Source organism: Scardinius erythrophthalmus, assembly GCF_964197995.2.
Source record: "Scardinius erythrophthalmus genome assembly, chromosome: 1".
In the NCBI taxonomy this organism is placed as follows: domain Eukaryota; kingdom Metazoa; phylum Chordata; class Actinopteri; order Cypriniformes; family Leuciscidae; genus Scardinius; species Scardinius erythrophthalmus.
Window position 1 is genome coordinate 13,446,696 of NC_138221.1, and position 12,568 is coordinate 13,459,263.

At 37.1% G+C, this 12,568-nt stretch overlaps 1 protein-coding gene across 1 annotated transcript in view; it reads right to left on the reverse strand.

Moving 5' to 3' along the window:
• LOC308691938 (uncharacterized protein) overlaps window positions 1-12,568 on the reverse strand; it is a 45,257-nt gene that overhangs the window by 6,921 nt on the left and 25,768 nt on the right. The window contains exons 6-9 of the mRNA XM_081367543.1: window positions 11,804-12,238; window positions 8,016-8,471; window positions 5,127-5,573; window positions 2,603-3,025 (exon numbers count right to left, since the gene is read on the reverse strand). Coding sequence (XP_081223669.1) covers window positions 2,603-3,025; window positions 5,127-5,573; window positions 8,016-8,471; window positions 11,804-12,238 — 1,761 coding nt within the window. The remainder of the gene's footprint in view (window positions 1-2,602; window positions 3,026-5,126; window positions 5,574-8,015; window positions 8,472-11,803; window positions 12,239-12,568) is intronic.

Sequence of the window (12,568 nt, forward strand, 5' to 3'; positions counted from 1 at the left end):
AAGTGACAATTTAAACATGCTTAAAAATGATCTGTTGGGTATTTTGAGCTAAAACTTAACATACACACTCTGGGGACATCAGGGACTTATTTTACATCTTGTGAAAAGGGGCATATTAGGTGCCCTTTAAATCCTTGCCGGTTAAACATTTCATTCGCGCGCTGATGCGCTGTTTTAACGTGTGCTTTTCTGAGCTCGTACACCTGAAGTGCACAGGAACTAACAGCCTGTCAAACAGTGCCTGGTTACTGGACTAAGTTATCTTAAGAGTGTCATTGTGCTAATACTGTCAAATACACACAAGGTTTACATAAACAGAGTAGGTTATGTCTAAAGTGAAAACAAACATTTGAGAGAAAATCTGCTGCGTGTGTTATATGCGTGTATATTAGATGCGTTGTGTGCTGGTCTTAAAGTGTAAAGTAACCTATAGTTAACATGCTGCCGCTTGTCCTTAAAGGGATAGTTCACCAAAAAATATCAATTATGTCATTATTTACTCACTCTAATATTGTTCCAAACCTGTATTAATTTATTTCTTGTGCTGAACACAAAATATTAAGATTCTTTCTTCTGTTAAAAATAAAAGTTATTTTGAAGAATGTGGGTAACCAAACGGTTCCCAATGACTTAATAAAAACTATACACTGGGGACCAGCAACTGTTTGGATACCAACATTCTTCAAAATAACTTATTTTCAACAGAAGAAAGAAACTTATTCGGGTTTATAAGAACTTGAGGGAGTATACTATGATAATTTAAATTTTGGGGGGAACTATGCAGTAATGTAATGTAGTGTTTTAATTTCATATTTGTTCATTTAAATACTTTATTCAATGCTCTTGCTAAATACACAACTGAAAAAATAAAGCACTGTTTATTTCATTTGTATACTAAGTTGTGTAAAGTGTATCTTTGTTCTTATTTTTTTAATAACAAAGAAAATAATGACAAAGATTTTTATCTTCGCCACTTTGGCCAAAATGTCTGCCATTCTTTTTTTTGTTTTATATTTTGTTACCTAAGGCATTGGTTTTAAAATAGGGACATTAGTTTGGCTGTAATGCTCAGTCATTTGCAAAATAGTAAAAACAAAATAGAATTTTCCTATAAAAAAAGGTGATATGATATTTTTGCCATATCGCCAACCCTTACGGAGAAGCCAAGAACCCCCAACAGTAAAGTCACCAGCTCTGGATTCTCTCTGAGCTGAACCACTTTAACTAAAGCTAACAAACACCGCTCAGAACAGCTGAAAAATATAACACATATGTAAGACTGGAAGAACTGGAAGAACTGGGAGAGAGAGCTACTCTCTGAGAGAACAAAGGAAATTAACATTTGAACTCCCCCTTGTGCACTATCGAGACGAAAGACCTCCGTATTTCAGATTCTGTATTTGTGATTAGGCCATGAGGCTGAGAGTAAGACTCTCAGCTTCATGTATAATGTTGGGTTCGCATCTCTTCTAGATAAATCAACATGACCCAATACAATTGGAAAAAGAAATGAACAATGCATTGTATTTCATGTGTAAAAAATCTAGAGACTCTTACAGAACGTGTTTTTCCATTCACTGTGCTACTTGTCCATTGTTTTTCAATTTAATCATGCACTAGACGGACGTGTTTGACCGCTGCGCTCGCGTCTCGCACAGGCCCCGGGGCGTTCTAGGAGTGGGTGACTCGGGGGGCATTTCAAAAACTTATGTAATGTTAGTTGGTCACACTTGAAGTCCAGTGTTCATTTCTGAAGTCCACAGTGATTTGTTGAATTCTGTGCTGAATTGTGTGATTCAATGTATGAATCTTTTTATTTTTTCTTGCAGATTTTTTCTAATGGAATTGTATAAAATACTAGATCAAATGTGATGCGATCTGGGAAAACCCGTCGGATGTCGCGCTGGGCCGTTTTCAGTAAATTCCAAAATAGTTTGAATGTCAGTTTTTTTGTCCAAATTTTTTTTTCCATTAAATTATTATTCTATAACATCTTTTCTCTTATCTCTGAAAATATCTTGGCAAAATTCCCTTGTTTAGTGCAGAAAAACAGCGATTTATAGTGTCAAGCTGAAAATACTCTCTTTCTCTAATGCATTCTATGCGACCATTAACGCCCGGCAGAGGTGAAAAAAAACAAAACAATCGCCATATATCCCATACACCTGTCCGTCTCGTAACAATACAAAGATAGTTTACCTTTAAAATAAACCACATAACATGTAGGCTACAGTGAATGTGTATTAGTGCGCATTTCGCACCAATCCTGTTTAAACTATAACGTCACGCAGTTTTATAGTTATTTTCTCGAGGAGATATTGAAGCTGTTATGTATTATAAGTTGCTGAATATACTGTAATACACTCAGTGATTATTAAATGTGCCTGATAAGAGTTGATTCTGAACAATACAAAACATACAGAGTTTCTTAACTCTGCGACATACGTAACCTAGTCTAGTTATTTTTATACGGTTTTATTAGTGCCAATTGCGTCCCGACGACGGTGACAGTTAATTAAACCTGTTTTTCTCAAAATTCCCAAACTAAGAAAAAGATCAACCTGAGAAAACTGACACTGTAAGTTGATGTAGATTCTCTCACCTCAGCTGTGAGATGTAGGGCAGACACTGAAGGAAACTCTTTATTTTACTCTCTTTCTTTGAACATCCTCTCAGCTCTACTGGTTTCTTCTCTGTCTGGAGTTTCAGCACTTCCAGGAGGACGGAGGTCTTTCTCTGTGAGAGATCTATGATCCAGACATCAGGTAACTGGAAAACTGACTGTAATGCTGGAAGGAAACTCCTGCCTGTTTGAGTCTCATAGTTCTTCACATGTGAGTAAAGATCCAGCAGGAAATCACTCTGTTTAATTCTGTCAGTCTCTTGATAAGGAAAAGATGTGTAGGTGCAGACTGATGATAACAGTTTCAGCTTCTGCTCTCCTGTCTGTGTCTCAGTCTCTGCTGCTTTAGTCAAGAGTCTCAGAAGAAACTTCACTTCATCGCTGATATTCCTAAATTGAAACCTGTTTCCAAAAGAAAATTAAGATGTTTTATGTATAGCAATTTATCTTAAGGGACATTTTAATATTTAAATATGAATTAAATATAATGAATAATTGTGTGTCTGATTGGTCCAGTCGGCACATATGAATAGACATTTCACAAAAGTCTGAAAGAGGTCACACACACACACACACACACACACACACACACACACACACACACACACACACCGAACGAGAAGCGCAGCGATGGGTCTATTAAAATTGAAACACAGTTTTCTATGAGTGTACGAACACCGGCAGCGTCACTCGACGTCTGTCCGCGGCGCACAGATACAACTATTTAATTGCAGCTTTAATAAGATTCAATGTATAATTTATACAGTGAAGAATGTAGTGTTTTAATTTCAAATTTGTTAATTTAAATACTTTATTCAATGCTCTTGCTAAATACACAACTGAAAAAATAAAGCACTGTTTATTTCATTTGTATACTAAGTTGTGTAAAGTGTATCTTTGTTCTTATTTTTTTAATAACAAAGAAAATAATGACAAAGATTTTTATCTTCGCCACTTTGGCCAAAATGTCTGCCATTCTTTTTTTTTTTTATATATATTTTGTTACCTAAGGCATTGGTTTTAAAATAGGGACATTAGTTTGGCTGTAATGCTCAGTCATTTGCAAAATAGTAAAAACAAAATAGAATTTTCCTGAAAAAATCATAATATGATATTTTTGCCATATCGCCAACCCTTACGGAGAAGCCAAGAACCCCCAACAGTAAAATCACCAGCTCTGGATTCTCTCTGAGCTGAACCACTTTAACTAAAGCTAACAAACACCGCTCAGAACAGCTGAAAAATATAACACATATGTAAGACTGGAAAAACTGGGAGAACTGGGAGAGAGAGCTACTCTCTGAGAGAACAAAGGAAATTAACATTTGAACTCCCCCTTGTGCACTATCGAGACGAAAGTCTCACCTCCGAGTCATCCTAATCTACATCTCTTTCCTTCATTCCCCCACTCCTTCTCCCCCATGCGAAGATCACCAAAAACTCACCCAAGAATATGGTTTAATGTGAATGATTACCATCGAGTATTATACATGTTTAGTATCATTTGAAATGTCTCAAGGTGACTGGTACAAATGTCTCATTCCCAAATAAGTAAAACAAAAGGTAATAAGGTTTTTAAGAGTTTAGGGATAACTGGCACACAAGGAGGGGTTGGTCTCTAGACAAATGGTCTCCCTACACCCAAAAGGTGTCAACTCTGAATGTAAATTCCCATTCTTAGCAGATGTTTCCATGTGAAAGAGGTTCTGGCTATATAATGAAATGCAGCAGGGGATTCGGGCCTTTCTGTATTTCAGATTAGCCCGTGAGACTGAGAGTAAGACTCTCAGCTTCATGTATAATGTTGGGTTCGCATCTCTTCTAGATAAATCAACATGACCCAATACAATTGGAAAAAGAAATGAACAATGCATTGTATTTCATGTGTAAAAAATCTAGAGACTCTTACAGAACGTGTTTTTCCATTCACTGTGCTACTTGTCCATTGTTTTTCAATTTAATCATGCACTAGACGGACGTGTTTGACCGCTGCGCTCGCGTCTCGCACAGGCCCCGGGGCGTTCTAGGAGTGGGTGACTCGGGGGGCATTTCAAAAACTTATGTAATGTTAGTTGGTCACACTTGAAGTCCAGTGTTCATTTCTGAAGTCCACAGTGATTTGTTGAATTCTGTGCTGAATTGTGTGATTCAATTTATGAATCTTTTTTTTTTTTCTTGCAGATTTTTTCTAATGGAATTGTATAAAATACTAGATAAAATGCTTTTTTTTTTAAATTTTTTTTATTTCTTTTAATACCTTCTTTGTCTTTTTAATGCTTTCTATGAAAAATAAACTACTTAGTATATTTTTAATCTATTTCTGACTCGAACAAATTTGCAAAGGTTGCTTTGTCCAGTGTAGACAGCTTTGAGCTGTGACAGCGCGGCATGACAACGTAGTGTCCAGTGTTGAAACATTATGAGTGTCAGGGTCCTGTCCCCAAACTAAGAATAAGATCAACCTGAGAAAACTGACACTGTGTGTTGTTGTAGATTCTCTCACCTCAGCTGTGAGATGTAGGACAGACACTGAAGGAAACTCTTCATTTCACTCTCTTCCTCTGAACATCCTCTCAGCTCTACTGGTTTCTTCTCTGTCTGGAGTTTCAGCACTTCCAGGAGGACGGAGGTCTTTCTCTGTGAGAGATCTATGATCCAGACATCAGGTGACTGGAAAACTGACTGTAATGCTGGAAGGAAACTCCTGCCTGTTTGAGTCTCATAGTTCTTCACATGTGAGTAAAGATCCAGCAGGAAATCACACTGAACAACAGCATAATCATCATACCGATAATCATCAAAAGGGAAGGTTTTGTAACTGCACACAGACGACAGCAGAGTAGAGAATCTTGTTCCTGTAACTGTGATATTTTCTACAGCAGCAACACTGAGATTCAGCAGGAGTTTCACTGCAGACTTCTTCATTTCTTCATCATAATAGAACATAAACCTGATAAAATACAGAGAACCAAAAATCTCATTAATTTATCACAACACACAGCATTTATAAATCAACTATATAATACACAAAAACAAGTATAAGAAGAAACATAAGCACAACATTTATATAAGAGGACAGAATCTAATGACATTTATTACACTTTTTTCCAAGGTCCATTTACAGTATAACGTGTAGCGTCTGGACTGAATCACGGTGACCGATTCAGTTCTAAACTTCAGAAAGCTTTTAACCTTTTTGGACTTCCTGTAAATCACAGGCCTAGCGCTGATGCGTCTGGATCAACTTGCCCCCATTGTCACTTTAGTGTCCTGGCAGAGGCTGAACAGAAACACCTTCGTGAGCTTCAAAAAGATCTGAATCAACTCAACTTCCCTCTCACGCCTAGCCTGGTTAAAACCAGACCATTCTCAGTAGTCATCCCAGAATGTATATGATATATTCCTGTGTGTATGAATGTCCCCAGCTTATATTAGCCTAGTTACAACTGTCTAGTTGTGTTAGTTAAACTCTAAGTGCTTATAGTCAAGTGTAAGAATGTTTCTCTGCTTTGATATCTTCCAGAAATATCTTTCTTGGTATTGAAATATTCCTCTCGTTACGCCTTAATTAACGATATTTAGTGTGTTACAATAAAATGTATAATACTATTTTTACCATCCTTTGGAGTAAAAATTAGCAATTCTGACATCATCACTAAACATGCAGATTAGACTGTCAGAAGGAGACGAAGAAACTCTCTCCCGCTAAACGTTCCTAACTACTATTGGTCATTTCAGCCAAAATAGGTGTGGACTGATTTATCCTTAAAGGGATAGTTCACCCAAAAATTAAAATTCTGTCAGTAATTACTCACCCTCATGTTGTTCCAACCCCGTAAGACCTTCGTTCATCTTCGGAACACAAATTAAGATATTTTTGATGAAATCTGAGCCATGTCTCACTCCTCCATAGGCTGCTAGGTGGCCCAAACTTGCTGGCCCAGAAAAGTTATTAAAGAGATCGTTAATATAGTCCAAGTGACTCCAGTGGCTCAATCTTAAGTATATCAAGCGACGAGAATATTTTTTGTGCGCAAAAACAAACAAAAATAACGACTTTATTCCACTATTCATTTCCTTCTCTCTGGACCTCTAGTTGGTTCGCGTAGTGTTTTTGCGCAGCGCGTCTGTGTTACACGTCACCACGTAGGCTCACTATTGGCCGACGCTGGTCATGTGTGTGATGCGTGATGACGTATAACACAGACGCGCAGCGCAAAAACACTACGAGGCCCAGAGAGAAGGAAATGAATAGTGGAATAAAGTCGTTATTTTTGTTTGTTTTTGCGCACAAAAAGTATTCTCGTCGCTTGATATACTTAAGATTGAGCCACTGGAGTCACTTGGACTATATTAACGATCTCTTTAATAACTTTTCTGGGCCAGCAAGTTTGGGCCACCTAGAAGCCTACGGAGGAGTGAGACAGCGCTCAGATTTCATCAAAAATATCTTAATTTGTGTTCCGAAGATGAACGAAGGTCTTACGGGGTTGGAACAACATGAGGGTGAGTAATTACTGACAGAATTTTCATTTTTGGGTGAACTATCCCTTTAAAGGACGATGACAATAGCTCATTTTCACTCATTCCTTCTTCCCTGTCTGTTCTTTTTCCTGTCCTTCAGATGAGACAACATCTTCTTGATTTTCAGCAACTTTGCTTTCAAGTTAATCTTTTAAACTTCCCGTGAACGACACGCCCTCCAGAAGAACCCAAAGAACACTTCAAGCTCACGAACCACGAGCACACACACACACACACACACACACACACACACACACTATGCACCAAAGAATAAGTGCAAGTATTATTTCCATCGATATTTAGATGCGTCTAAGATTGTTTGCTCCTGTCTTAAGGAGATCTGATTCTTTGCTGGCTTTCATAGATGAACTGTTTGTGATATTTGCCATTCCTTGATCTCCTCTCTCTTTCTGTCTTTACTTTCATTATTCTGTATATATGTATTCTTTAAGTGTAGTCATATGTATTGATACCTTCATTAATTATAATCCCTTGTAATGAATTATCCATACATGCATACTGTGTGTGTGTGTGTGTGTGTTTGTGTGTGTATATATATATATATATATATATATATATATATAAATATATGTGTGTATGTATGTATGTACAAATACATTAATAGTATAAATATGTAAATATGTAAGTATAATTTGCTTTGAGGTTTCTAGAACCAGTTTAATTTTCCTGACTATTTTCAGCTTCTCTGTGACCCTTAGAATAACAGTTTCTTTCAATCAATTTTACACATTTCTGCACCCAAAGGTAAATACAAAGCAATTCATATTTTGTAATGATCCATTTAATACACAAAGACCTACTCCAGCTTTTTTAAACATGTTGAGCAAAAGGCTGTACAATATCTTACGTCAGCTGTGAGATGTAGGACAGACACTGAAGGAAACTCTTTATTTTACTTTCTTTCTTTGAACATCCTCTCAGCTCTACTGGTTTCTTCTCTGTCTGGAGTTTCAGCACTTCCAGGAGGACGGAGGTCTTTCTCTGTGAGAGATCTATGATCCAGACATCAGGTGACTGGAAAACTGACTGTAATGCTGGAAGGAAACTCCTGCCTGTTTGAGTCTCATAGTTCTTCACATGTGAGTAAAGATCCAGCAGGAAATCACACTGAACAATAGAATGAGAAAAACCATGATCATACCGCTTTTGATCAAAAGGGAAGGTTTTGTAACTGCACACAGACGACAGCAGAGTAGAGAATCTTGTTCCTGTAACTGTGATATTTTCTACAGCAGCAACACTGAGATTCAGCAGGAGTTTCACTGCAGTCTTCTTCATTTCTTTATTATAAAAGAACCTAAACCTGATAAAATAAAGAGAACCAAAAATCTCATTAATTTATCACAACACACAGCATTTATAAATCAACTATATAATACACAAAAACAAGTATAAGAAGAAACATAAGCACAACATTTATATAAGAGGACAGAATCTAATGACATTTATTACACTTTTTTCCAAGGTCCATTTACAGTATAACGTGTAGCGTCTGGACTGAATCACGATGACCGATTCAGTTCTAAACTTCAGAAAGCTTTTAACCTTTTTGGACTTCCTGTAAATCACAGGCCTAGCGCTGATGCGTCTGGATCAACTTGCCCCCATTGTCACTTTAGTGTCCTGGCAGAGGCTGAACAGAAACACCTTCGTGAGCTTCAAAAAGATCTGAATCAACTCAACTTCCCTCTCACGCCTAGCCTGGTTAAAACCAGACCATTCTCAGTAGTCATCCCAGAATGTATATGATATATTCCTGTGTGTATGAATGTCCCCAGCTTATATTAGCCTAGTTACAACTGTCTAGTTGTGTTAGTTAAACTCTAAGTGCTTATAGTCAAGTGTAAGAATGTTTCTCTGCTTTGATATCTTCCAGAAATATCTTTCTTGGTATTGAAATATTCCTCTCGTTACGCCTTAATTAACGCTATTTAGTGTGTTACAATAAAATGTATAATACTATTTTTACCATCCTTTGGAGTAAAAATGAGCAATTCTGACATCATCACTAAGCATGCAGATTAGACTGTCAGAAGGAGACGAAGAAACTCTCTCCCACTAAACGTTCCTAACTACTATTGGTCATTTCAGCCAAAATAGGTGTGGACTGATTTATCCTTAAAGGACGATGACAATAGCTCATTTTCACTCATTCCTTCTTCCCTGTCCGTTCTTTTTCCTGTCCTTCGGATGAGACAACATCTTCTTGATTTTCAGCAACTTTGCTTTCAAGTTCATCTTTTAAACTTCCCGTGAACGACGCGCCCTCCAGAAGAACCCAAAGAACACTTCAAGCTCACGAACCAAGCACCGAGGATCCACACACACACACACACACACACACACACACACACACACACACACGCACACCAAAGAATAAGTGCAAGTATTATTTCCATCGATATTTAGATGCGTCTAAGATTGTTTGCTCCTGTCTTAAGGAGATTTGATTATTTGCTGGCTCTCATAGATTAACTGTTTGTGATATTTGCCATTCCTTGATCTCCTCTCTCTTTCTGTCTTTACTTTTCATTATTCTGTATATATGTATTCTTTGTTTAAAGAGCAACTTGCAGGTTAGAAGACCCAACAAGTCAATGTATAGAAAAATAATGTAGGAACTAGATTTTCTTAAAAAAAAAATTATAAATACGCTACAGTGGCTTCTGGAGTCGTTTTTGTGAGAAAATTTTACTTCCGCATCTGAAAATGGGCGTGACGGGCGAGAGTCGTGACGTAGCACGAGGGAGAGCGGTCGATTCAAACAACAGTGAAATATGGATTGCAATGACATTTCGGACGCTGAGGAAATTGTTGACGGACCACCACAGCCATACAATTATGAGCCTGCTAGGCTGCCAAGAGAGCAGGGACAGGCCAGGATTAATGTTAGACAGAACATATTGGAACTTACAATAACAGAAACTAAGCTTTGATCAGGCGTTTGTCATGCTCATTAATATCCGCCCAGACTAACGTTACGTGATATAACTTAGCGGTTTCTCATCGAGAGACAGAGAGATATTTATTCCTGCTAAAATTTTTTGTTCCATAGGTGCTTGTGTGGGAAATGCGAGGCAATGTTTACAGCTGAGGAAAGTCAGTGTTGCAGGGAGGTGGATGCATACTGGGCCTTAGTGGAAAATGCCAAACTTGCATGGTTGCAGTTAGTGTTACTACAGTAAAGCCATGGTGAATGTTGCTGATCTGTGGACACTGGATAGTTCGTTCATTCATTGCACAATGTTTATTCCTGGTTTCCACGTCAGCGCTGTTTGATCTGTTAATAACGGAGAAATGTGAATATTTCTCACTAGATCTCGCAGCGATGTTATTACTTCAGTGGCGAATTCAAATGCTTGATTTACTGGATCTCGCAGTTACAGTGTTGCTTGATCAGGCTCGCGCTGCACTAGTCCAAACTGATAAACGGTCCACACAAACACAATAACGAGTGTGTGGTGACAGACGCGGCAGTGAAGTCTGCTCTCTTCACCTGAACAAAACGCACCCAAGAACGAAAAGCCTTGTTTTTCCTAGAAGGAAAATGATGGACACGATGTCCTGACAGGCTGGATTTTGTGCAACCAGCACAAACACAATAATTTACCATTATGGCTTCTCTAAAACTCGATCTAAAACTTTCTCTGTCGCTCACTACTGCTCTAACTACTACACCCACAATGAGAGCGCTGGCTGAACGCGAGCTCATATTTACCTCGGCATACGTCATATGACGCGTTGCTATAAGGGGAAAGGCGTATTCCAGAGCCTAGCACATTTTCATCAAAATCTCTACAACCAATTAGATTTCATTAGTAATTTCTACATATGTGTTTTTAAAAAACCTCTTCAGACAAAATCAAGTATTAATTCAGTTATAAATTTAACCTGCAAGTTGCTCTTTAAGTGTAGTCATATGTATTGATACCTTCATTAATTATAATCCCTTGTAATGAATTATCCATATATATATATATATATATATATATATATATATATATATATATATATATATGAAGAGTTCAGATGCAAAAGCCTCTAAGTGCCATCTGAAATTTTCTTCTAGAATGATCATTTTTATCAAGCTTGTATATTTAAGTTCAATAATTTCACTTAATCACTTAAATGGCAATGCAAATTACCTATTAATTGTCATTTAAGTGAAATTACTGAACTTAAATATACAAGCTTGATAAAAATGATCATTCTAGAAGAAAATTTCAGATGGCACTTAGAGGCTTTTGCATCTGAACTCTTCATATATATATATATATATATATATATATATATATATATATATATATATATATATATATATATATATATATATATATATATATATATATATATATATATATATATATATATATATATATATATACACACAAATACATTAATATTATAAATATGTAAATATGTAAGTATAATTTGCTTTGAGGTTTCTAGAACCAGTTTAATTTTCCTGACTATTTTCAGCTTCTCTGTGACCCTTAGAATAACAGTTTTTTTTCAATCAATTTTACACATTTCTGCACCCAAAGGTAAATACAAAGCAATTCATATTTTTTAATGATCCATAATAGTACACAACTGTTTTAAACATGTTGAGCAAAAGGCTGTACAATATCTTACCTCAGCTGTGAGATGTAGGACAGACACTGAAGGAAACTCTTCATTTCACTCTCTTCCTCTGAACATCCTCTCAGCTCTACTGGTTTCTTCTCTGTCTGGAGTTTCAGCACTTCCAGGAGGACGGAGGTCTTTCTCTGTGAGAGATCTATGATCCAGACATCAGGTGACTGGAAAACTGACTGTAATGCTGGAAGGAAACTCCTGCCTGTTTGAGTCTCATAGTTCTTCACATGTGAGTAAAGATCCAGCAGGAAATCACTCTGAACAACAGGATCACCCCACTCAGCAAAAGGGAAGGTATTGTAACTGCACACAGACGACAGCAGAGTAGAGAATCTTGTTCCTGTAACTGTGATATTTTCTACAGCAGCAACACTGAGATTCAGCAGGAATTTCACTGCAGTCTTCTTCATTTCTTCATCACCAAACCAAAACCTGATAAAATACAGAGAACCAAAAATCTCATTAATTTATCACAACACACAGCATTTATAAATCAACTATATAATACACAAAAACAAGTATAAGAAGAAACATAAGCACAACATTTATATAAGAGGACAGAATCTAATGACATTTATTACACTTTTTTCCAAGGTCCATTTACAGTATAACGTGTAGCGTCTGGACTGAATCACGATGACCGATTCAGTTCTAAACTTCAGAAAGCTTTTAACCTTTTTGGACTTCCTGTAAATCACAGGCCTAGCGCTGATGCGTCTGGATCAACTTGCCCCCATTGTCACTTTAGTGTCCTGGCAGAGG